This window comes from Callorhinchus milii, unplaced genomic scaffold, assembly GCF_018977255.1.
Source record: "Callorhinchus milii isolate IMCB2004 unplaced genomic scaffold, IMCB_Cmil_1.0 Scaffold1, whole genome shotgun sequence".
NCBI classification, from domain to species: domain Eukaryota; kingdom Metazoa; phylum Chordata; class Chondrichthyes; order Chimaeriformes; family Callorhinchidae; genus Callorhinchus; species Callorhinchus milii.
In genome coordinates this window covers 94497436-94523840 of record NW_024704742.1, presented here as the reverse complement: position 1 = coordinate 94523840, position 26405 = coordinate 94497436, and the positions used below count along the sequence as shown (strand labels likewise).

The 26405-nt window shown below is 40.9% G+C and overlaps 1 protein-coding gene across 1 annotated transcript; it reads right to left on the bottom strand.

The window, feature by feature from the left end:
- Nucleotides 1-1880: 1880 nt before the first annotated feature.
- Nucleotides 1881-11708, bottom strand: LOC103188180 (G-protein coupled receptor 54-like). The gene is made up of 5 exons (XM_007908065.2): nucleotides 11606-11708; nucleotides 10044-10168; nucleotides 8374-8509; nucleotides 4485-4723; nucleotides 1881-2278 (listed from the first exon to the last, which is right to left on the bottom strand). Exons 1-5 carry the CDS (start codon nucleotides 11691-11693, stop codon nucleotides 1928-1930), a joined length of 939 nt encoding a protein of 312 aa, XP_007906256.2. The 5' UTR covers nucleotides 11694-11708; the 3' UTR covers nucleotides 1881-1927.
- Between the last annotated feature and the right edge of the window lie 14697 nt (nucleotides 11709-26405).

The following is a 26405-nucleotide window of genomic DNA, read 5'->3' as shown; positions in this document are numbered from 1 at the left end:
TTTCGTCCTCTGCCTGGAATTGAACTCAGGTCTCTCACTTGCAAAGCGAGTGCTCTAACCACTGAGCTACAGGACTCCACGTATGAGGGTTTCGGCAGCCTGAGGGCACGTGGGTCTATATTGCACATCGGTCATAAAAGGAGCATGCAATATGTCATTTGTAGACCCAGTCGTATGTCTAAAGTTTTAAAAGCAGTCTGGTGCCATAATCTTAAGCATGGGAACCGAAGAACTCAAATACAAATAGAATATTAGACGCACTATTCTTCCAATAAGCAGTGCCCTCTAGAGTTACATATCTGTATTATTTTGTATTTATACTGGCGGCAGTGGGCAAATAGGAAGCATCCCTAACTTGAAAGTAGATGCTGTGTAAAACAGTAATATTACTATTTTCATTTTGGCAATTTCCAAAGAGTGCAACTCTGAATTGACCCACCAGGATTAAAGTAGAATTTGGCCTAACCGGGCCATAAAATTTTTTTTTTGGCCAGCCTCAAATCCATCTGCCAGTGGAGATAACTCCCACAGAACAAATCTGCTTTCAAATTACATGAAGTTCACACAAAAATATGTATTAAAAGACCTTTTTCGAAAAAAAAGTCTGCTTTGTTCAAGTGCCTTGCAAAAATATTGAACCAAGTTTTATGTTAATCACTTACACTTAACCAACTAAATTAACATTTATATTTAACAAACTTTCCTATAATCACAAATACTTCAATAATCCTTGCGACATTTCAAAGGTTAACAACACCACGGCCTTCAAAACTGACCTTTTCTCTCAGATGGAGCCTATGATCCTCGACGTTAACCCTACATGAAACATTAAAATTGTCCTGTATCTTTAATACTTTTATTAAATTTATTTCTCCTCTCTCACTGCAGGGCATTAACAGGGATAATGAATAGGTTTTGATGATTTCCAAATGCAACCTCTAGAGATCAGCCAACTGAATTTACAACTTTGCTACTCTGAACTACAGGGTAACTAAAAAGTTGTGATACCATTACAATGTCTAATAAGTCTTAACGAAATTATGAAAAATAAGACTCTTTGGTAACCTTCTATTTAAAGGGGACATATGTTTTGCAATGACATCATGAATGAAACACATGGTGTCACCTATAGACTAGGACCTTGTGTCATATAGGAAGGCACTGCATAACACGTTTGTTCTCAGACGACCTCTGGCTAATAGTTCTACAATATAAAGCAGGGTGATGAGGGGTAATGGAAAGAAACCAATGCTAGAAGTATTTTATTCAGGATCAGTGTGTGAAGTTAAAGCCAATCATCTTAGAAACTGTCAGTCTTCTGGGGCTTTCTGATAATCTAAGGATTAATTGGTCATTATACACTTATAACATTTAAAATGAGGGGAAAAATTCAGTACCTTACACCTCTCTTAAATGTTCCTTTATCCAAAAAGGCATGCTGATAAAATATACAAATCCCGCACAAATTATTATATCTGTCTCATTTGTGAGAGTTAACATCCTCAATCTATGAGAGTGTAATACTAATTCTGATGGTAGATTTGCGATTATTTATAACAAAGGAGGTGGGAATAAATCAGAAAACTGTGTGATTTCATTTCCATTGCGGACAATTCAATCTATTAAAGGCACGATGGATGCTATAATTGGAGCTGGGGTGAAATTCCACCTGGGTCTACATTTTCTCTATTGATGTAGCACTTTTAGCATGTTCAAAATTTGGCAAGTTGTTGAATTTAGTCTCGACTTTGAAGTTACTTTTCTGCAGTTTTTAAAAGAAATGACAGAAATCTGACTTCAAAATTTAAGACGTCTGAATGCTCTGAAGCGCTGAGAAAAACAGAGTAAATCTAGAAATAAGCGCCAACTGATCCCCATAATCTCTCTATGCAATGTGTTCATTTTTGCTTCTAGTCACATGTAAAGGTTACGTCCCAGATGACAAGAAATGCATCTCTGTATTTACAGCTGCCCCACCAGTGCTTCCGACTCTCTTCTTGAACAAGAAAGGAAAGACAGTTTTAAAAGATTTCCTGAAGTTGGCCCCCATGAAGGCATACACAATAGGATTGATTGAGGAGTTGGAATAAGACATGCAATGTGCCCAGATTTTGATCTTGTAGGTGTTGTAGTTTCGCTTGAAGCTGGAGTCAAATGCCTGAAAAAGGATGAACAGCTGAATCGGACCCCAACAGACTGTAAACAATAGGACGATCACAACCACCATCTTTGAAACTTTAGAGCGGACAGCCTCTGATCTCTCTGCCAAAAGTTGTACCTGGGATTAAGAAAAAGGTAAAAAAAAAATTAAGATGGTCTATAAAGTGTTTAAACATTTTCTTTTTTACTCCCGCATATGAATACTTCTCTCTTAACATTAACTTTTATGGATATGCAAACCTCTTATATAAAGTGTTGAATGTGATTTTGTTCTGATACAATTTCCTATTCTAATACACAAGAGTTATGATTTTGGGATTACCAATATGAATTATTAGGTTGTCATAAATAGGCTGTTCACAGTTGTTGGAAAGTCGTAATCAGGGGACACAAGTACAGTATAAGATAGTGTCTACAGGATCTAAAACATAAATTAGGAATAAATTCTTCACCAAAAGATAGTGAGAATGTGGAACTCGCTTGCCCAAAGCAGTGTTTGAAGGAGATAGTACAGATACATTTAAGAGGAAACTAGATATACACAGAAGAGAGAGGGAATAGAAGGCTATGAGAGGGATTAAGGAATGGGTGGTAACTTTATGTGGAAAATAAACACGGGCACCGACTGGTTGGGCCCAATAGAGTGCTTTCATGCTGTACAATCTATGACAATCTATGAATTGCTGTTCAAACGGAAGCTAAATTATATTTCCCATAAGGAGAACTTGTCCTAATGATGTGGAAACCGTGTCTTATTAGTCAATGCAGGAGAGAAATTTCGCCTGGATCTAGATTTACTCCATTTATGTATATTTTCCATATTTTACAGCATCCAGAATTTTGGGATATTGTGGCATTATTTGAAAAGAGAAGGGAATTAAACTCAACAACAACAAAATTACATGTGCTGGATAGTCAGTGTTTCGGACCTGAGCTGGGACTCGGGATTGGGGAGGGTGGAGGGCTGGGGGGAAGCAGGGTGATCAAAAGCACGATTGAAGAGGAGGGTCTTGAAATGGGTCTTGAAGGAGGGGGTGAGGCAAAGGGACTGCGTGATAGAGGGTAGGGGTAGAGTGGGAGAAGGCCCTCCCGCCAATGGTGGGGTGGGCGAGGTGGGGGAAGTGAAGCAGGCTGGAGCCCGCTGAGCGGAGAGAGTGGTAGGGGTTAGGATGTTGCAGAAGTAGGGGGATCAAGGCCAGATCTTGAACTGTATCCTCTGAGTGATGGGAAGCCAGTGGAGTCAGGCGAGGATGGGGGTGATATGGTCAGGGAGCCTGGTGCAGGAGAGGTCATGGCTGCAGAGTTCTGGATGATCTGCAGCCTGTGGAGGGAGGAGTTGGGGGGGCCGACAAGCAAGGAGTTTGCATAGTCAAGCGTTGATGTAATGAAGGCGTGTACGAGGGTTTTGGCAGCCTTATGGGGTGAAGCAGTGGCGGAGTCGGGCGAAGTTGTGGAGGTGGGGGAAGGCAGAGTGGGTCATGGCACGGAAGGATAGAAAGGATAGTTGAGGTTCAAACCAAGACGCCAATGTTCTGGACTGGCTTAGTAAGGTGGAGGGTGCATCCATGGATGGTGATGCTGTCAGCGACGCAGTTATGTAGGCTCTGACGGGAGCCAATCAGGAGGGCCTTGGACTTGTTGAAGAAAGTTAGCTCTCATCCAGAGCTTGATTTCTGACAGACATTCTGTCAGGACAGCGGTCGTCCTGGAGTCAGAGAGGCAGAGAGATAGAGTTGGGTATCATCCGTATATATGTGGAAACTCCCAGTGTTCTGGCCAACAATCAGGTCATTTTAGTCCTTCACATCATGGCTATTTTTGAGACACTGCCTTGTGCAAATTGGCTGTTGCTTTCATCTACAAATACACAATCACTATACTTCACAGAAATTTTGTGAAGGTCTTTGAGATGTTCTCAATACTTTAAAGCTCTGTATCAAATACAATGATGATTAGTATTATTATTCATAAGGAGAAAACCAACTTCAAAGATAAGACTGAATTGATTAATTTATTAAATTCTGGATTCTCAAAACTATATAAATAGTGTAAACTTCTCCCCGATTATTGGGTAAAAGAATTAGTCCTTATGAGCAACATAATTATGCATGCAACAGGAACCTCATAGTACCCTGCAAGGAGCCACATAGTGCCCTACACCAGAGGTGGAAAATATTAACAGCAGAACATGAATTTGAAGGGGAAAACTAATTTATTTATTTGCTGGAGTAAATAATTTATTAAAACAAGGACCAGACTAATACTGAATAAGCACACAGGATAATACTACATTCTGTCTTGAGGTAAGAAAACATATTTCTCACCTGGTAGTTATTGTCCACTGGTTCCACCACTGGACGGCTCATTCTTTTCAGCATGAAGGCATAGCAGATGCAGATTGTGATGAGAGGTAACAGGTACACAGCTAGAAATGTGTAGAGAATATAGGCCTGTTGGTCATGAATTGATGGAAATGATTCAATACAGTAGGTCTGTGGCCCATACCAGTATCCGGTGTCCAGTGTGTGGTAGATCACAACAGGAATGGAGAGGACAAATGAACCTGTTAAATGAATGCATAAATCTTTAACAAGAAGAATTTTGACTGGACAAGTAATTTACATAGACTTTGATGATTGCATTCATCTATCTTCTATCTATACTAATAAAATGACAATGTCTTCTGTCAAAAAGGATCTCAATATCCGATTGACATAGAGACATGATTTATACCTCATCAGAAATGTCTCAAGTCTGAGAGTGACATAGGCATATTTGCTTTCGGGTATCTCCTATCGTTCATGAGTTATGACCTAAAATGTATTTCAGTTTTGCGTTTTTCACTGCAGTTACACCTGGTGGCCGCGCCAGCTGACTGTAGCACAGTGTAGTCTGTGTAGTCAAGCTAGTGTATAGATCAGAAGAACTCTACTGGACCATATGTCTATTATAATTCTGACTTTGAATATTGCAAGTAGACATTTTTGTTGTTGTTGGTTCTTGTAAACTAAAACATTGCATGAAAGTGGCCATTACCTACAAATTACATACTTATAAGAGGCTTTATGGAGTATGACAAAAGAGTGAGGCATTAGGTTTAAAAGATCAGCTGAGATCTAATAAACTGGTGGAACAGTCCTCCTGTTCCTGTTTATAATAATAATAATCCTTGCATTTGATATAACGCCTCAACACGTTTGCAGGGATATGGGGAGAGCGCGGGGGGAGTGGGATCGATTTGGATAGCTCTTTTCAAAGAATCAGCACAGACACGATGGGCCCGAATGGCCTCCTTATGTGCTTTATAATTCTATGATTATATTATACAGATGAAATCAATCCCACTCCTACTCTCTCTCTCCATAGTCCTGCAAGCTTGTCCTCCCCAAATAATTATCTACTTCTCTCTTAAAAGTTGTTACCAAATCGGCTTCCACCACTCTTTCAGGTAATGCATTCCAGATCCGAACAACTCATTGTGTGAAAAAATTTCTCCTCACCTCCCCTCTGTTTCTTTTAACAACTATTTTAAATCAGTGTCCTCGGGTTACCGACCCACCCGCCAGTGGAAATAGTTTCTCCTCATTCACCGTATCGAATCCCCTCATAATTTTGAAAACGTCGATTAAGTCTCCTCTTAATCTTCTCTCCTCCAAGGAGAATAATCCTAGCTTCTCTAGCCTCTCCTGATAAATGAAGTCCCTCATTCCTGGTACCATCCTGGTAAATCTCCTTTGCACCCTCTCCAATGTCTTGACATCCTTCCTAAAGTGTGGCCCAGAACTGAAGACAGTACTCTAGGTGAGGCCGAACCAATGTTTTGTAAAGGTTCATCATAACTTCCTGACTTTTGTATTCTATTACCCTATTTATAAAGCCAAGTATCCCTTATGCTTTTTTAATAGTTTCATCTACTTGTCCTGCCACCTTCAAAGATTTATTTATATGAACCCCTCTGTGTCTCTGTTCCTTCACCCCCTTTAAGATTCTGCCATTTAGCTTATGCTGTCTCTCCTCATCACTTTGCCTTTCTCCACATTAAACTTCATCTGCCACCTGCCACGTGTCTGCCCATTTTACCAGTCTATCTATGTCCATTTGCAGTCTGCTACTATCCTCCTCACTGTTTACTACTTTTCCAGCTTAGTATCATCTGCAAATTTGGAAATTGTACTCCCTACACCCAAGTTCTGGTCATTTATATGGATCAAAAACAGTAGTTGAAGTTTTTTGCAGTTTTTTCAATAGAATTTTATTTAGCTCATAGTGGAATAATATTCAACAATACTGTCTATTTGTGAGTTACAATAATAATCCTTGCATTTGATATAGCGATTTTCCTGTCTTCTAGATGTCTCAAAGCGCTTCGCAGAATAGACTGTAAAGTGAATTGACTGTATATTTGTGGTCAAAATGTGGCAGCCAATTGCGCACAACAGTGTCTCACAAACAGTTGTGGATTGAAATGACTAATTTTTTTGAGGGATTATTATCAGGCATGTGGAGTAAGGAAACTTGCCCAAGGTTTCACCCTGCTGGGAATCGAATCCAGGTCTCTCTCTTGCAAAGCAAGTGCTCTAACCACTGAGCTCCACTTTAAATACTACCTAGCATTTTACAACTCATTTTACATCTATCTTCTAACAACATAACATTGAACTGAGTTACACAGCATCAAACTGCATTACATGTGCATGTATACATTCAGCGCATATTATGTCAGTCAGTGTTACTTCATATGTAAGAACATAAGAATTTCCTAGGCAAAAGAAGATCAAGGTCTATCCAGTTCGCTTTCCACCATTCTGGCAGCCTCATGACATGTTGTGTCCCAAACTATATATTGTATCCCGAGTTAAGAACATAAGAATATGTACTTTCGCCAGGGTGCAAAACCTTGGGCAAGTTTCCTTATTCCACACCTGATAATAATCCCTCAAAAGTGAACAATAATAATTTGGTCACTCAATCCACGACTGTTTGTGGGACCCTGCTGCGCAGAATTAGCTGCCGCGTTTCGCCCCCAAAGTCAATTCACTTTACAGTATATTCTGTGAAGCGCTTTGAAACATCTAGAAGACATGAAAAACGCTATATCAAATGCAAGGATTATTATTATTACTTTCATGTCCTCTAAATACAGAGATTACTTTTACACAGCTATGACTTAGGTTAATTTCCAAATAAATACAGAGAGAACTATTATACAGGTGCCCCAGATTTTCCAGTACATTGTCAATGGATGTTATTTTATGTGTTTGCTGGTGTGTGCAGTTATATTTTGTCCGAGTTTCCAAACTGGTGCACTTACAAAGAGAAATCTGATCTAACCCCGAGCTTGGTTTCTGAGTGCTGCTGTTTCCTGCACCTCTCCTAACCAATCCATTAGGTCAGGGCATTTCAAAATGATCGCCTAGTCAATATATAAGGAAGTGACAACTAAATATGCTTGATAAATTCATAAAGATCAGTGGTTTCCTGAGATAACAATAAATTGTTGAATATAAATCCAATCACCTTTCATTAAATAGACTGCATTGCATAAGAATGTAAAATTACTGATAGTAAACTTTGAAGCCAATATTCCTAATACAGAATGTCAACCTTTGTCTTAATTTCCAAGCTTTTAGTCAACTCAACTACACAGTGATTTTACCTGTACTACTGTACCTTTAGTACTGTACCTCACTGACTATTTCATATGCATGTTGCCAGGAGAAAATGCATTCCAAACTTTATTTTAGGGTGAAAGTGTATTAGACCGGCTTACAAAATGCATATCATTTAATTAGTGCAAAGGATGCAGTTAAATACTTATTAAAATTCAGCAGCTTTCAGTCTCAAATAATCCCATCCTTCATATTACTCACCAAAGCGTACATAATTGCTACCTAATTACATAATTCAGTTCTTTCTTGTACATTTCAGTGCAAAAAGATATTAAAGTATTCCAAAGCAGCCCTTTCAATAAAAGTGAAAGGTTCTCATGGTACAAAAACGTGAGTTATTAAGCATAATTAATGTTCTTAGATGTAACGGATAAGAAAATGTAGTAGAAACAAATGAAGTTTGATTGGTTTCATGCATAATGTGATAATCATGGGAGACAATATAAGTGTGATTGTAGTTGGTTGGAAGAAAGGAGGCGTGAGAGGAATAGGGAAACATGAGTCACAAACAAATATAGTCTGCCCACAATAAAAAGAGTTTTACCTATCCAGATGCCTACACTGACTGCCATAGCAACCCTCGGAGTACGGTGGCGGAGTGACTTCAACGGGTACACTGTGGCATAGCAACGATCAGCACTCATGGCAGTGAGAGTGATGCAGGTGGCCTGAACAGTAACCTGCAAAACAAAATAAATGAGAAAAAGGACCAAAAAATAATTTATCTGAAGATTTACAATCAACTTCACAATACAAAAGCCTCTGTGGCCAACTATCAAGTGTTCGAATCTTAGCAATTCCTTTTCCCTTTGAGGCTCTGTACTAAATTGAAAACATGAAATTACTCAAACTTGGTTATTTTGGATGTATTTCTTTAGATTTGGATGGACAAGAATTTAGCCAAGCTGTGTGTGCACGGTCACTGAGTAAGCTGAGCACTAAAGTGCAAAGAAACAATGCGGAAATAGACTGATACATAAAATAAGTGCAAATCGAGTCTGTAAAACCTCATTAATTATGATCAATAAAACTACTCTTTCCAAGGAATTTATAACAGAATAAATATTTAATCAGCAAACATATAATCAACATTCATTCTGACACATCCATTTCTATTAATGGACAAGCTAAATAAAATAAACCATAACAGATAAGTAGCAATTTCATGGAGTTTTGTTTCTTTTTCCTGCTACACTTCTGTGAAACAAACAAAAAAGGATTTTCAGAATTTTTAGAATATGCTGTAAATGCCAGAATACAACTTGTGCTTTGCAAGAAAAAATATACCTGTACAGAATTGTTTTTAAATAAGCTATACAATGATATAATTATTAAAGATTGCATTACAATCACAGCTCTGAGAAGTCACAATAATTCGAGTCAACTGCAGATATGTGCAGATTACTGTTCTCATCATGTAATCCATAGCATGCCAAAGCCATCATATGTGTGATGCTTATAGCTGGACAACTACCTTCCTCTGTTGCTACAACTTTTCAAATCTGAATCAGAAGTTGGAAATCTTTAAGCTGTTTTACTTTCTGTGGCTTGTTGGACTGTTTTGGGTATTTAAAATAAATTGCTCTCACTTCTCAAATGAGCCAGTGGGAACTGAAAGAAGAAAGGGTTTAAAGTGGAAATATTAAAGCAAAAGGTCAGAAGAGCTAAAAGAAAAGTAGAATGGATAGAAAATAATAAAAAAAAGAATTTAAATTAGAAAAAAAACAAGAGAGTGAAGGAGACAAAAAAGAATGAAGTGTCACAGTACAAATAAAGCTTTTAAATGTTTGATTCTTATTTTAACTTGACTTATTACACACTTCTTTTATGATTTTGAGCTTAATATCATTTTAAGATTAATATTACAATTATTCACAATGTGTGTGTGTGGAGGGGGGAGGAGGTTAACATCATAGTGTGTAAACATGCAGAAATGGTCAACCCAGAGACTGCAGTTTCCTAGCTGTTCTTCAGGGATTAATTGGTTGTGTCTACTCGTTTCTCACTTTAAGTTTCCTCAACTTTACTTTGTACAAACCTGCTTGAATTTCTCTTGTCTGTTGCCAACAACCAAGTCCAAAGTAAACAACAGTAATATTCAACATTGCATTGCATTCTCATCAACAAACAGGATTAGTGAAATTTACATTTTGTGCACAACTTTTATTCTGTATATATCAACAACACCACATAATTCAAATCTCAGGCACTGACCTGCTGGAGATAGTTAACAAATTTGCACATGAAGTCGCCAAAGATCCAACTGGGCAAGGGATAGAGAGTGGCGGTGAAAGGAACACAGCAAACCAAGAAAATGATATCAGTGGCGGCCAGATTGGCTGGAAAAGGAAAAGAAAGGAGTTTGAGTTACCTTTATAAGTAAGTTATCGGGCGTCCCTGCTCAACTAATACTTCCTGATTCATGTCCCCTGCACGATCCACCCCATCAAGCTCTCTGCTCTCTGGAACTCCATCCTGGACATCCTTGATCATAGAATCATACAATTATACAGCACAGAAGGAGGCCATTCGGCCCATTGTGTCTGTGTCGGCTCTTTTAAAAGAGCTATTCAATTCAATCCCACTCCCCCGCTCTCTCCCCATAGCCCTGCAAACTTGTCCTTGATCCATGGCCCTTGATCTTGCCACCTCCCTCCCCATCTTTACAGATTGCCGCAAAACATATCTTTTTGACCATATTTTTGGTCACTTTCTCCCTCTTCACCCTCCTCAACTACCCTCCCCTCACCCCCAGGCGTTCATTATGTGTGAAAGAGGTGGTATCTATTTTTCATTCCCACCTGCACCTATGGAGTCCTGTAGCTCAGTGGTTAGAGCACTCGCTTTGCAAGCGAGGGACCTGAGTTCAATTCCAGGCAGGTCAGGGCGAAACCTTGGGCAAGTTTCCTTACTCCACACAGAGCCTAATAATAATCCCTCCAAAACCAAAAACAATAATAAATTGGTCATTTTCAATCTACGACTGTTTGTGGGACATTGCTGTGCGCAATTGGCTGCCGCGTTCGCCCACAAATATACGGTCAATTCACTTTACAGTGTGTTCTGTGAAGCGCTTTGGGACGTCCTCCTGACGTGAAAAGCGCTATATCAAATGCAAGGATTATTATTATTATTCAAAGTAACACATTATTTTTTGCTTGTCAATTTCCCAAACGGATACCATTTAAATGGTCACTAAATGGTTATCCAGAGGTTGAGGTCTGAAAAACATTAATGTGGCAACACCAAGAATGCTGTATGAGAATATTCACCAAGACATGGTACACTGGGGTGTTTTGGACTCGCCAGAAGAGGAATACACCCACATCAGCAAGTCAGACAGACTAAGATAGACAGGCAGTTCAAATATTCAGAGCTAAATAATAATAATATAATAATAATCCTTGCATTTGATATAGCGCTTTTCACGTCTTCTCGACATCTCAAAGCACTTCACAGAATAGACTGCAAAGCGAATTGACCGCATATTTGTGGGCGAAATAGAGGAAATGAAGACAACGCGGTACGATTGATCCCATAAAGCTATCTGAACGGTCTGCTGTTATTATTCTTGCTCATCTTTGTCAGGGGATTGGTGTTTGCATCAACCATCCACCTTGACATCGGGTTAATGCAATTCCAACAGTTTGCCCAGTGTTCCTGAAGGCGAGAAAAGATGTGGTGCTTTAAACAGTGAATGTCCTCCCTCCCCACCCCCCCCAAACCCCCCCACCCCCCAAAAAAAAATAATATATATACAGCAAGAGGTTATTTACCGATATAAAAGTTAGTGACTGTCCTCATCTGCCTGTGTTTGGTGATCACGTAGATGACCAGCGAGTTGCCCACCAGCCCCACCAACATGATGAGAGCGAAGAAGAGAGGGACCAACCAGGCGTCCACCAGCAGCGGCGGACTCTCCCCCCGCGTCCCATTGCACCCCCCGGACCCCGGGCAGCGAGTGGCCCGAGAGCCGTTCAGCAGCTCCAGCATCGGGTCCGGGGAGTCCGCTCCCAGCACCGAGTGCTCTCAGCCCAGGACAAGCCCTCCCTCTCCCTCTCCCCCCTCCCTCTCCCTCTCGGATCCTGGAGCAGAGGTTTGCAGAGGGTCAGCACATCGACCCGGTTGTGGGCAGTGCTCAGGGAGAGCAGCAGCAGCACTACCTGATGATGGTGATGCTCTCTCCCTCTCTCTCTCTCTCTCTCTCAATGTGTTGCACTCGAAACCGCCTTCAAATAAATGGCTCTCGTTTTTCTGCTCTGACATCAGAGAGAGGTGCAGTTTTTTTTCCCCCACTTGGAGAGTGAGATTGATGGATTGACAGCCAGACCTCGCTCACCCCCCCACCCCCCCACACCCCCCCAGTCTATTTTCTTATAGACTCTGAACTTGCGGGTCTGTTCCTGGGATTCGCTCTCAGACTCTCAGGAACAGACCCGCAAGTTCAGAGTCTATAAGAAAATCACCTATTTTTAATCTCTGAGAAACCCGATCTGTGCTTCTCTGTTCTCAAATTCGGGTTTGATTTTTTCTCGCTCTCTCCCTCCGATGAAAACCAATAAATTAGTTAAACTAAAGAAACCATTTGCCATGACCGCAGCCTATCACGGAGTGCACTCCGGTGCGGATATAATAATAATCCTTGCATTTGATATAACAACAACAAAGTACAACAAAATTACATTTGTGTTGAGCCTTTCACGTCGAGAGGTCGTCCCAAGGCGCTGAAATATAGAATATTGTTGAGGCATCTCAAAGATCTTCACAGAATACATTGTAAAGTGAATTGACTATATTTTGTGGGCGAAATGTAAGTTCGGAGTTTCATGCACAGAAAGTATCTGTTGACAGAAACTTGGGTTTTCTACAGACCCCAGTAATCAAGAGGTATCTTGAGACGACTCAAGACATGATAAGGTGCAATATCAAATGCAAGAATTATTATTAGAAGGGTCTTCACTGTGGGAGGAATGCTTCATACAGCAATCACGACAGAGGTGGCTCAAGTCTGAACGCAACATAGTTCTGCTGTTACCAACTCTATGAATAAAACAACTGACAGGAGAGAGAGTGGACAGATTGAGGTCCAAATCTTCCAATCTACGTAGTTTATGTTTTGGGGTCTTCAGGCTGAAAGCAAACCCTTTTACTGGTCTCCCGCAACCAGTAAATAACCAGTAAAATTACGCATAAATCTGGAAGTTAGTTTTCTGCATTTCAGAACTATGTAAAGATACATGCACAGAGTTCTGTTGCACTTGGATTAATCTCAGTGAGAATTAAACAAACAAATCCTGAAACCAAGGAGTTACTGCCATGATGCTGACACACTGAAACTAACATCATTGGGTGGTAGTTGTTCCCGCAGGTTAGGGTGACATGCATGACACACTTCTGGATGTTGGAGGGGTGATCTACTCAGTTGACTTCTTAAGGAATCCCATTGAAATTGCTGCATACTAAATCACAAGACATGTAAAATTGTGATTAACATTGCAATTGTAAGAATAATTCCACTTAAATGTATTGTGCAATATAGAATTTCAAACTACAACTCGGGTTTAAATGGGACTGTGGTAGTTATGAATGATTGTTAATCATGTGGCAATGCTATCAACTCAAGATCCCTGCCAAGAGACATTCAGATAGATCCCTTCATTTCCTGACCAGTAGAACTTTTTTCTATTTAGCCTATTATAATACTTCATAATTTTTAAGATTTGTTAGGTCACCCCTTAACCTCTTTAACTTTAGGGGAAAAAAAACTCTGTAACTTCTCAAGTCACACTTTACGGCTTTCCAGCACCTTCGAACGTCATCCTGACGTGAAAGGCACTTTACAAATGTAATTTTGTTGTTGTTGTTATCCCCTCATGCAATGGTAACATCCTTCTGAAACCTTTTCTTGATATTAATGGGGTATTCAATATTACAAGTGTGGCCTGGATATGATATTGTACAAGCTTATGTTTAAAGATGATCAAATACAATCTAAAATTTATATGTTAAACTGCAATCTTCATTCAGTCTCAATCCTAAAACATGAAACTTCGGTGTTTAGTGATTCATGGGAAACACTGAGATTTATTTGATGCACATTGGTGAAACAAGACAGTACTTTTCTGTAACAATTTTATATGGTAAAGTGTAAATCTATTTTGAGTGTGAAACCTATTCCTTCCAGGTGAGACATCTTAACACCTTGCATCAGCAATTTGCTCCCTGAACAATCTGGAATGAAGAAATTCATGCTCCATTTTACTTGAATCAGCTAATATGTTTGTTTCGCTCCAATGGTCAGACTTCTGAATGTATGAGTTATTTTGAATAAATTAAGGCAAATCATAGAAACAAAATGGACAGAGAAATATGGGCAGAGATCTCTTTCACTCCTTGGTTAGAAAATAAAATGAAGATTTACTTTAAACATGTGAAAATTAGCTTTAGAAACCACATCAATTGAGTTTCAAATTATTTTTTAATAATCATGTTCATGTTCTGTGAAGGTGAATATTTTGACCCATCATTAATAGGGAAAAACTGTGAAGTTGCCCTTTTGTATTATTAGTTGCACACTAAGAGAAACAAGCGGCTTTAATCAATTTTTATCTCCATGGTCACCAGCAAACAAAATAAAACAACTGTCAGATCTTGAAGAAGGTTCATATTAACCATTCATTTTGTCATAATAACCACTAATTAGAATAATTTGCTGTCTTGTCAAAGCTTTTCAGTAGCACAGTATTTTGCATACAAGTATGTAACATAAACAGAACTGAACAACAACAACAAGATTCCATTTATAAAGCGCCTTTCACGTCAGGAGGACGTCCCAAGGCGCTGCACAGTTGGGTCAGGACCCGAGCAGGGGGGAAATGGTCAGGGTGAGGGGAGGGAAGGGAGGGAGCGAGGAGGGGGGAAATGGTCAGGGTGAGGGGAGGGAAGGGAGGGAGCGAGGAGGGGGAAGAGAGTCGAGAGGGGAGCTGAAGGCTCGGTCAAAGAGAAAGAGAAAGATTAAAATGAAAAAAAATTACTGTATAATAAAAAACTGAAAACAAGGAGTCCCAGTGTTAAGAAATAATATTTGTCAAAATTACAAAATGTGATGTTGTCACTTGTGAGAATTGTAACGACAAAAAATGCAATCATTGTCGTCAACAGTTATTACTGGACTTGATGTGAACATCTCCCCATGAAGTTAGTGATAACTGTTTACTGCTGTTGGTCAGTGTGAAAATTTGGTTAATGTGAAAATTTGGTCAATGTGAAAATTTGGTCAATGTGAGAATTATTACTAATAATGCTATTCCAAGCACATAAGTTTCAGCCCATATTTCTGTTATATGTATATATACACCTGGCGAACAATCCCCCCCAACCCCCCCACAAAAAAAATCATCAATTACTCCACAACTGTTTTTGTGGACATTGCTGAGTGCAAATTGGCTGTTACGTTCGCCCATATCACTTTACAGTATATTCTGTGAAACGTTTACAGAAGTCTCAATGATGTAATCTATATCAAACACAAGGATTACTATTATTACACACAATACAATATCTAATTGTAGAGAAATCAACTTAATTCAATTAAGACTTTAGAACCATATCACTGATACAAATGAAAATGTATCAAAGAAAACCTATCACACAAGCACCTCTTTTAAATCTCTTCAATCCTTTCAGATGCTATCTAACAAAAGGATTATTCAGTGGTTGCTAACATCCAATTATTGTACTGCTAGGCTGGACTGTCCATAATATGCATTGTTCTAACCTTTTTGTTGGATCTGGTGTAAGGAGCTAAGGTATACCATCCATCAAAAGATATTTCAGCCGTCGCCTAATTTACTTACATATGTTGGCCACAGTTAGAATAAAATAATAATCCTTGCATTTGATATAGCCCCTTTCATGTTGGGATAATGTCTCAAAATGCTTCAAAGGATTTACTATAATGTGTAGTAACTGTGTAACCCATAGGCGACTGCAGCAGTCAGTTTGCGCACAGCAATATCCCACAAAAATACAGTATATAACAATCAGCCCAAATTTTATACATTGCACTCGTGGTCATAAACCACACATGTATGTAACTGGTCTTCACACCTTGGAGGCCTCTGGAAATTGTTTGCTCTAATGCCAGCTCCCAGAAAAACCATATAGACTCCAATTAGTGTTGCCATCCATTCCGTGAATAAGAAAAATCAGACCCCATTAGTATCAAACTTCGAAAGGGGATCTGAGGCTGGAATGGTTAGGAAATGAGGAAGCAATTCTGGACAGCTTGTTTCAGTGCTGCATAGTGCCTACCACAGTTCTACCACACATCCATTCTCTGACCAAGATCGCTCTTTTCCACCTCCGCCACATTGCCCGCCTCCGTCTGTACCTCACAACCAATGCAGCTGAAACCCTCGTCCATGTCTTCGTCACTTCCCAGCTGGACTATTCCAATGCTCTCCTCACTGGTCTTCCCAGCTCCACCATACACAAAATCCAATTAATCCAAAATTCCGCTGGACGGATACTCACCCGCACAAACCTCCATACCCCCATCACACCAGTCCTTGCCAGGCTCCACTGGCTCCCAATCACCGAGTGAATCAACTTGAAGATCCTCTCACTCATTTTCAAATCCCTTCATGCCCTTGCACCTCCTTACCTATCTGAACTGCTTACCTGGCACTCCACCACCCGCTGCCTCCACTCGGCTGGCTCTGGCCTCCTGTTTGTCCCTCATGCCCTCCGTTCCACCATCTGTGGCCGTGCCTTCACCCACTATGCCCCAAAACTCTGGAACTCTCTCCCTCAATCCCTCTGCCTTGCCCCTCCTTCCTCACCTTGAAATCCCACTTAAAGATCTTCCTTTTTGATTGTGCTTAATGCAACACTGTGAAGTGCTCCGAGATACTATCCCGCGTGAATGGCGCTATATAAATGCAAGTTGTTGTTGTTGCCTTTACTCACGAGGTTACCGGGGAGCAGGATTGAAGCAGTTTTAAAAGTAGCTTTCTGTCACTTTAAGAACAGCTTGCCCCAGAAGACTATATTGGACAAAAGGTAACCTCTCACACAACAGGAGCTGAAGATCCATCCAGAATCAGTTAAATTGCCTGCCTTGTGGAAACTACTGAAATGACTTTTTCAATCTCATCGATGTGGGAAAGGTGAGAGATTATGTCTGAGGAGGCCCTCAGTTTCAAAATGATATTTCTGGCCCCAGTGTTAATTTGTGCATAATTACTTTCTTTGTTCTTGTGCATTCCAGCTCCATCTTGAAAACTCCATCTTCAAGTTTGATACTAATGGAGTCTGATTTATCTTATAAGCAAAATAGATATGAACTGCTAATTTGACTGTCTATAGTTGACAAGGGAACTAGGTTTGATGCCAGCAATTTGCAGAGGTCTCCAAGGTGAGGAATGCAGTTTATATCTGGCCTGACAATAATAACCTTTGCACGTTCAAATTTCTAAAAGTGATTAGCATTTTTCTGAAGTGTGCAATGACTGTGTATTTGTTTGTAGGTGGGAGTGGTAGCCAATTTCCAAACAACTTAAATATAAATCAATGGGAATCCTTTTTTAATCTGGGAAAATTGTTGGCCAGGACAACAGGAACTCAACCAAGAGGATGGTTGATATTTAAAATACAGCGCACTCCCAGCACTGTATCGGAGTGTCAGCCTGGATAGACTATGAATTTCAAGTCCTCGTATGGGAATTAAACCCAGAACTTTCTGATTCAAAGATAAGAAAGTTCTCCCAACTGAGCCAGGCTTTTTTCATGTTTCAGCAGCGACTATTCTCTGTTTAATGCAGCAGGAAAACAAAGGTATCAGTGGAGCATAAAGGTCAGAATGTCTGAACCCGAGGAACGTAATGTCTGTTGCACTTTGTACATAAGCTTGGGTGGGATAGAAAACTGATGTGTGAATGGAACACGTAACAAGGGTCCATCTTTATTCAAAGCGGATACACAATCAGACACAATTTTGTAAAATCTCAAAGGCAGCAAACCCGAAATTGCCACTCTTGGTATTATAGAAGTGAGCATTTAAAAGAACAATCAGCAAGAAAACTGTGGATTGAGAGCTCATCGTCTTTTTGTGGGGACAAGAGTCATTTTATGATCCTTGTAAGGAAATAGGTTTCTGGCAGTGCAGCAGGTGGACTAGCTCAACATATGAAGTGTTTTAATGAACACATCAATCAAATACTACTATTCTTACAGCTGTAAGAATGCAGATATACAGACCATTGCTGATCCGGTTGATACTGCAATGGGATTGCAACTTTGAAAGACGGCACTGATGTTTACAGTATTCTGTAGTTGCTTATTCTAAGTTTTAATATAACCAGTGTAAGGATTTGAAATGTGTGCTGATCATTTTTTTTTATATTCAGCCATAGTTCTGTAACAACCGTGGATTTTAGCGATCTGTGTTTAACCTTCATGAATCTGTGGAATGAATGGTGACAGTCACTTCTGCATTGATTTCAAAATGCCAAACCAATTACTGTATTCAGCTCATTAGTGTTTGGAACAGAGAGGTATTCTGCACATCATTTGACAACCAGCTGAGGAACAGGACAGCACAGTGCATCTGTACAGACGAGGTGACCATGATACAGCCTCTGAGTGATGGCTTCACACACTAGTTGAAGGGGTGCAGTGATCGTCCATCTTTGCAGTGCAGGGGATGAGCTGAGGCTGAGGAATTCTCCCAATCCTGGGAGCACTGGGCTCAGGTTACTAGAGATCACAAAGATAAAAATAAATGATAATTTACATTTGAAACCGCACAATATCATGTTGAAACATCTGAAAGCACTTGCAGGTAATTACAGTTAAGTGATACTTTTAGTGGGCAATCATGGCAGCCAGTTTGTACACAGCAAAATTCCACAAACAACTATGAGATGAACGGCCTCATTTAATGAATTTGGAGGATTATTGGCATGGACATGAGGAGATATTTATTTTATTTATTAAACCAACTTTTCATCTGAAATAGTTCCATAGGATCTTTAATAGAAGTTCCCCTATGAGTGTGGACAGCACCTCCCACAATGAAATGCTCCCTAGCACTTCACTGGTGTGTCAGCTTAGACTATGAGCTCATGTCGTGATGTGGGGCTTGAGCATTTTATACTCTACTTGGTTCCTCACCCATCATTTGACTTGACTAGCAGCATGAAGCTGTTAAAGTTCATTGTCCTAACCTCTACTATCTGTGCTGGTAGTCCATTCCAGCTGTTAATTCCCTTCTGTGCAGAGAAATATTTCCTGGCAGCTGTCCTCAAATTGTCCTTCCCAGCCTTGAACCTACACCTGCTTCCCATCTGCCTTGGTCTATCTGAAAATATGATTCTACTTTACCATCCCATTTAATGTCTTATAAGTTTCCACAATTCCATATTTCATTGAAACATTTTAAACACAGGCCTGGAAATGACAGTTACTTCAAGTGCTGCAATTACACCTACGTAACAAAACCACCTACCAATGAAAAATGTTAAGTACTCAAGAAAAATCTCATAGCTGTGAATACTAACATGCAACATGTGGGTGGATGGCACACTACTAGATCAAGTTCTACATAAGAAAATAATCAACACCAAGTTCCTTCATAATGAGCTATTAAATCTATTAGATTAATAGTGTTTTTGATATGTATGATGGCATTTCAATGGTTTTCAATATATTCTATTCTTTGCAATTTAATATGGAGGGGGGGGTCACATTATTCTCCAATCTGTGTTGTAACATTTCATTTCACACATGCACATCAAATACTTTAGATCTTAAAGAATGATTCACAGGTTCAACTTGAGCATCAATCACTGCACTCCGGGGAACTAAACTCTTTCTGAATTATTCATGATAGTTCTATCCTTGGAACGCTCAGTTCTTGACTCTTGTGTTTTTATTCTGTGATGGTGTTTTGCTACATATTGTGGAGTCCTGTAGCATACTGGTTAGGGCAATCACCTCGCAAGCAAGAGGATTTGATTCTTGGGCAGGGCAAAATATTAGCCTAGTTTCCTTACTCCTCTATCAACTTAGCAATAACTAGGAATCCAGTTGTTGGTCGATTGATGGTTCGCTTTGCGGGGTTAATAAGCCCTTCAAAAAAATTCTTTTAAAAATAATAATAATTTGGTCACTCAATCCATGACTGTTTGTAGGACACTGCTGTGTGCAATTGGCTGCCGCGTTTTGCCCACAAAAATACAGTCATGGATCAGGACCCGAGCGTGGGATGAGGGAGGGCAGAAAGGTTGGAGGGTGGCTGAAGGCATGGTCAAAAAGGGGGTCTTGAGTCATGCCTGAAGGAGGCAAGGGAGGAAGCAAGGCAAAGGGATTGTGGGATGGAGTTCCAAATGGTTGGGGTAGAGAGGCTGAAAGCCTGGACGCTGATGGTAGGACAGGTCGGGCGGGAGACATGGAGCAGGTTGGAGTCTGCTGAATGGAGGGAGTTGACAGGTTGATAGGGAATCAGAAGGTCAGAGATGTAGGAGGGGGCAAGGCCGTAGAGGGCCTTGAAAGTGAGGATGAGCATTTTGAGTTGGGGAGGCCGACAAGGAGAGAGTTTCTGTAGTCGAGACTTGAGGTGACGAATGCGTGTATGTGGGTTTCGATGGCCTGAGGGGTGAGTCAGTGGCGGAGTCAGGCAATGTTACAGCTAAAATGGATTTTTTTTTTAAGAATTGCAGAAAAAAAACGCCTTCCAAATGGACTGAATTTAAGATTTTTCAAAAATTTTCACACAATGTTAAATTTTAAGACATCAGTATTAAGGATAAGGATTCTTTCTTCTGCTGAATACCCGTAATGTGTATCATCCAGTACGTAACTCATCTTTGCTATTTGTTGTGGAGTAGATTAGAATTTGTACAATTCTTTTAGTTGGATTTAAGCACACATCCACAGAGCTACAATTTATCTGACTACAGAGCATTTTGAAGATGAGAGTATAGCTTGATGTTACCAGGTCATAGTTAACAATAATAGTAAGTTGATTTGATATAGTGCCTTTCAGGTTGGAAAAATATCTCAAAGGGCTTCAAAGGTGAATCTATAAAGGACATTGACTGTGTATTTTGTAGGTGAAATGGACTGGAGGTTGAGTCTCATTTCATCCTCTCACCTGAAAGCGGCACAGCTACAGTATTATCTCAGAGAGAAGTTTCAGTAAACAGAGATAATTAAACAAATGCCCCTGTAGTAATCTCAACTGATAATTACCTGAAGAATATTGAAACAGTCAGATTTGGACCAGTTTGAGAAAATCATTTGGCTCCCACATTGGGCATATGCATTAGCCTCTGATACTGACATAATGGAAATCAATAGGAATAACAGTAATTGAATTACAGTGAGATATTCAAGGTATAATCTACATATAGGGCATAGTTGGCCTATTATTTAAACATTAGACATTGCCTTACTTTTCCAACTCAGATTGTTCTTGTGCTTGCAGTCATATAAAGGTTTTTTGAATTAGTGTCAATGCAATCCTCGGAACTGAGTTTCTCTTAGGATTAGAGTTAAGACCACGTGATAGAGCTACCCTGATCTCTTTGACATGTTTTATTTTGTGAGGGAATCAATGAATGATGTGAGGATCATGAATCTCAGCTTGATACACAACTGCATCTTGTATTGAGGCAGCAATACTAATAATAGCTTAAATCACTGTAATAAAAGGGCAGGTTTCACATGGGATACTTTGAAGATAATGCGGTTTAACGTACGGCAATTTGTAATGGGATTCCATTAGGAATCTGAGTGGCTACTCCTTCTGAAATTCAAATACACTACACACCGTGCTAAAGGGATTGTATTCTGAAAGTAAATTGTGTTGAAGCAGAGTTCTCTTCGATTAGTATGATTAATACTTCTGGTTTCCATTGAGAATCATTGCGTTTAAGACCTTTTCCCCTTTAGCTGAGATAATTCTGTTTACCCATGGCAGAAACCAGTGGCCAGAGATAACATCAGGCAACATTTTTCATTCATGCTTTTGATAAAACTTCCCTTTGATTTAGAAAGGTCATCGATTCTGGTGGTGGTAGGATGAGGGCAATCGCTGTTGATATTTTTCTCATCTTCTCAGCAGCCTTTTCAGTTCAGTGCTGTTCCTAGTTTAAGAGTGGGTCTTAGTAGGAAATTGTTTCCAGTATAACTATTGACCACTGTGAACAGGTTTAAAAGTCCAAATATGTTAATGTTTAAGGCCATTTCAAAGCAGGCATACTGATAGTGATAGCAGCCTTATCACCTCTGACCCATGGTGTTAGACTTGAGAACATTGTTGCAAAATGTGTTATATTGCTAAGGTGAAAATAATCAAATATTTTCTTTTTAAATTTGTTTTTATTGTGCTCCATAGAAATTTGCAGCATCTATGTTATCTTTTCTTGGAGTTACCACATACTTTAAGTAGATGCATTTTAACCAAGCTGCAATAAACAGTTGCTATAAAGACGATATATATGTATAAAATTTGGTCTGACACATGCAGAAACCCATCACTGTATTTAAGAATCCAATCCAAACTGAGAATTCCATGCATCCCACCTATACATGGACACTCTCTCCCTGGAGGGATGCATCCTGCTTATCTAATTCCAGAGAGTATTAGATGCAAGATGGCATGTCCTGAAATTGTTCTTTGCAACTCTAAATCTGTACTCTCTTGTTCTGCTGTCTTGGTGCAAACACAAGTATTGTTTTGAGTTTACTTTCCCAATCCCATGTAAAATCTTCTATACTCTTATAAGGTTCCCTCTGATACGTCTCTTTTCAAGACTGAATGAAGACAATTTTCTATATTTTTAAAGATAATGTGAGATTAAAGGCATCACAAAGACACATATTCTTCCCCTGGGCACTACTGCCCAAAGGTAATTGTACAATAATAACAAAATATTCATACAGATAAATGTCTTCTCTCTTCAAGCCTCTTCTTCTTCTCTAGAGATAACATTTACCCTCTTTTTCAATCTTTTTAAAATTTATTTTCATGTTCAGGGTTGGAAGAGCAATTCTACCTTGGCCAAGACTTTCTTAGTATTTTAGAAGATACAGAATTAGGCGAATTCTCAATGCAGTCTTAAAATAAATGAATTAATTTATAATTGGTAACTATCCCACTGTGGCTGACACACCTATACATAGAAACTCCAGAGATAAATAAACGATGTGTTTGTAACCGTGTGTTCTCTCTAAATGATTTCAGGTTGGTGTGGAGATTCCCGGAGCCTCGTCCTGTAACATGCTGATAGACAACACTGTGCTCCAAAGCCTGATTGTCTACAACTGCTGAAGGACATCGAGCTGCTGCCTATCACTGGCCAGATCCACCAGTTGGCCAAGTTTGACATGATGGGCTGCAGGAAGCTGACCTGGCAGAGCCTGGTGGACCTGTCGCTCAGCTGCCCCAAACTGCGGCACATCTCCTTGCGCCTGTGCGACTGGGCAATGCCCCTGTCCCTGTGAAGCCTGGCCGACAACTGCTACAAGCTCGGTTGGTCAATCTCAGCGCCTGCAAACGCAGGCCTCAATCACCCTGTCTGCTGAAGGCGATGCGGTGTGCCAGCCAGGCACTGTATTTGCCACGCGGGGGCCCCATGCAAAACTCGATTTCAGGGCCCTTACCAGTGTTGCCAGGGTCACCAGATAACCAAACTTACTGGGCGGATATCCTGCCCCAGTGGCACGGCTATTGGCTGGAGGGCGATCGGTGTGGGCATGGCGTGGCCGTGGATCGCTACGACGAGATGTCTATCATGCCGATTGCCCTACCCCTCAGCAGGTTATGTTGGCAGGGAGACAATTTGAATGGGTTTTCACGATGGCAGGGCGGCCCCTTCACTGTCCCGTGCATTTGCATGGGTTGCCTGTGCCTAATGCCACCAGTGTAACGCTGCTAGTCCTGACCATCAAGTCCCTATCACTGTAATCATAATAATCTTTGCATTTAATCCTCACGTTGGATATACCAACTTTCAAGTCGGGAGCACACTCCCAAAGTTTCACAGGATTTATAGTAAAGTGCAGTGACTGTGTATTTTGTAGGCGAACAGTATGATATATTGTACTTGAAAACCTTTGAAGGAAGCGCATATTAAATTAAGTGACAAGGTTACATGATGTGATGTTAGTGATTCTGTGCTGCATGGCAGTTCTAAATTTGTATTACCATAATCCCCACTATCATTCATGGCATTGTTCAGATAAAAAAAAGTTAACATGTCAAAACACCTGCCTGAACTTATAGAGGTTCTCAGGCTTGTTGCCTAGCAATAAGAAAATATATAATAAGCACAGACATTTTTTTTTGAATTTTCTTACTCTTTTACTGGGAGAAAACACCAGTATTGAAAATATTTTAAGTACAGTAACGGCTATCTTAGCATCTAAGCCTGGGAAGACATGTAGGAGACTTCAGGACAATCTCCATCCTCTTCCCTTGGTCTGCAATTCAACTCACATAGACCCTCAACTCCAGCTCCCACTCCCCCCAACTCATCTCAGCTCCCACTCCCCTGACTCAGCTCTTCTTCATTACAAGATCACAAGGGAGGTTCGGATTAAGAAAGCCTTTGGGTCAATTTAACTTCATCCTTCCAGAAAACCTACCCTACTGTCTAGCCTTCACAGCATCAAGATGAGTGCCATGTCCTGGCCTCAACCGCCCTTTCTGCCAACTTGTACCAGTCATTAATTACCCTCTGGGTACAGACAAACATCCTGGTGTCTGTCCTGAAATTGCCCTTTGCAGTTCTAAACTTACGTTTCTTGTTCCTCTGTCAGTGCATCTGGAAGTGTCTGGGTTTACTCTTTCAATTCCATTTAAAATGTTATATACCAGTGTAAGATCCTCTCTGAGATGTCTCCTCTTAAAACTGAAGGGCCCTAGCTTGTGCCCAGGGCTTACTCTGCCTCCTTGTCCTCCTCAACATCTCTGCTGATTTGGACTTTGTAGACACTTCCATCCTCCACGATTGCCTCTCCTCCCCCATCCACCTCTGTCAAACCGCAATCTCTTGATTCAATTCCTACCTGATCCACTGCCTCCACTCATCTCCTCCAACACTCTCTCCTCCCATGGTGACCTTGAGCTCACCTCAGGGACCTATCCTCAACTCCTCCTTTTCTATATCTACATGTTCCCTCTTGGTGACATCATCCACAGACATGGGGTCATCTTCCACATGTATACAAATAACACTCAAATCTATTTTTCTTCCTCTAGGCTTGATGTCAGGTTCCCTGGTATGCTATCTGCCTGCTTATCAACTCAGCTTTCAGCCACGATTCTCCAAATCTTTGGAACAACCTGAATCAACCTCAGTCTTGCTTCCTCTGTCTGTTTTCAAATCACACCTTTAGTATTTGACTGCGTTTTTNGTCACATTCCCTCTCTTACCAACTCGACAGCAAATCACACTGCGCTCCAAGACGCTACTCATGTGAAAGGTTCTATATAAATGACTTTGTCAGACATCAAGGTCGATGAGCACCAACGTCTTTCAGCTAACTATGGACAAGACAGATGCCATCCACCGTGGCTTCCGTCAACATTTCCTCACCTTAGGACCCGACCTCCTCAACTTCCCCAGCCTAACTCAAACTCACTGAACCCATGTACAACCTCGGTGTCCAGTTCAATCCATAGCTGTCCTTCCTAAACCATATCTCGTCCGACCAGGACTGCTAACTTCCAACTCCGGTACATTGCTCGGGCCCAACCTCACTCCGAATGCTGATGGAATCCTTATCCATGCCTTTCCCACCTCCCGCCTTTACTTCTCAAACACATGCTCCCTGGTCTCCCCACTTTCCTATCTACAAGTTTCAGCAGCAACAACAACAATAAAATTATATTTGTATAACGCCTTTCACGTCGGGAGGACGATCCAAGGCGCTGGACAGACAGAGTTATGGACCCCAGCTGCGGGAGGGGGAGAGGGCAGGGAGTGGAAGGAGGGAGATGAGAAAGCAGGGTTGAAGAGGAGAGTCTTGAGGTGGGTCTTGAAGGTGGCGAGGGAGGGAGGGATTGCGGAATGGAGTTCCAGAGGTTGGGTGCAGAGTGGTGGAAGGCCCGCCTGCCGATAGTGGGGTGAGCAAGGCGGGGGATGTGAAGCAGGCTAGAGCCCACTGAGCGGAGGGAGCGAACAGGATGGTAGGAGGTCGGAGAGGTAGGGGGGAGTAAGACCATGGAGGGCTTTGAAGGTGAGGACTAGTATCTTGAATTGTATCCTCTGTGTGATGGGAAGCCAGTGGAGTTGGGCGAGGATGGGGTGATAGGGTCACAGTGCGGGAGAGGACACGGGCTGCAGAGTTCTGAATGATCTGCAGCCTGTGGAGGGAGGAGTTGGGGAGGCCGACAAACAATGAGTTTGCATAGTCAAGCCGCGATGTAATGAGGGTTTCGGCAACCTGAGGTGTGAGACAGTGTCGGAGCCGGGTGACATTGCGGAGGTGGGGGAAGGGAGAGTGGGTCACGGTGCGAATGTGGGGTAGAAAAGATAGTTGAGGGTCGAGCAAGACCCCAAGGTT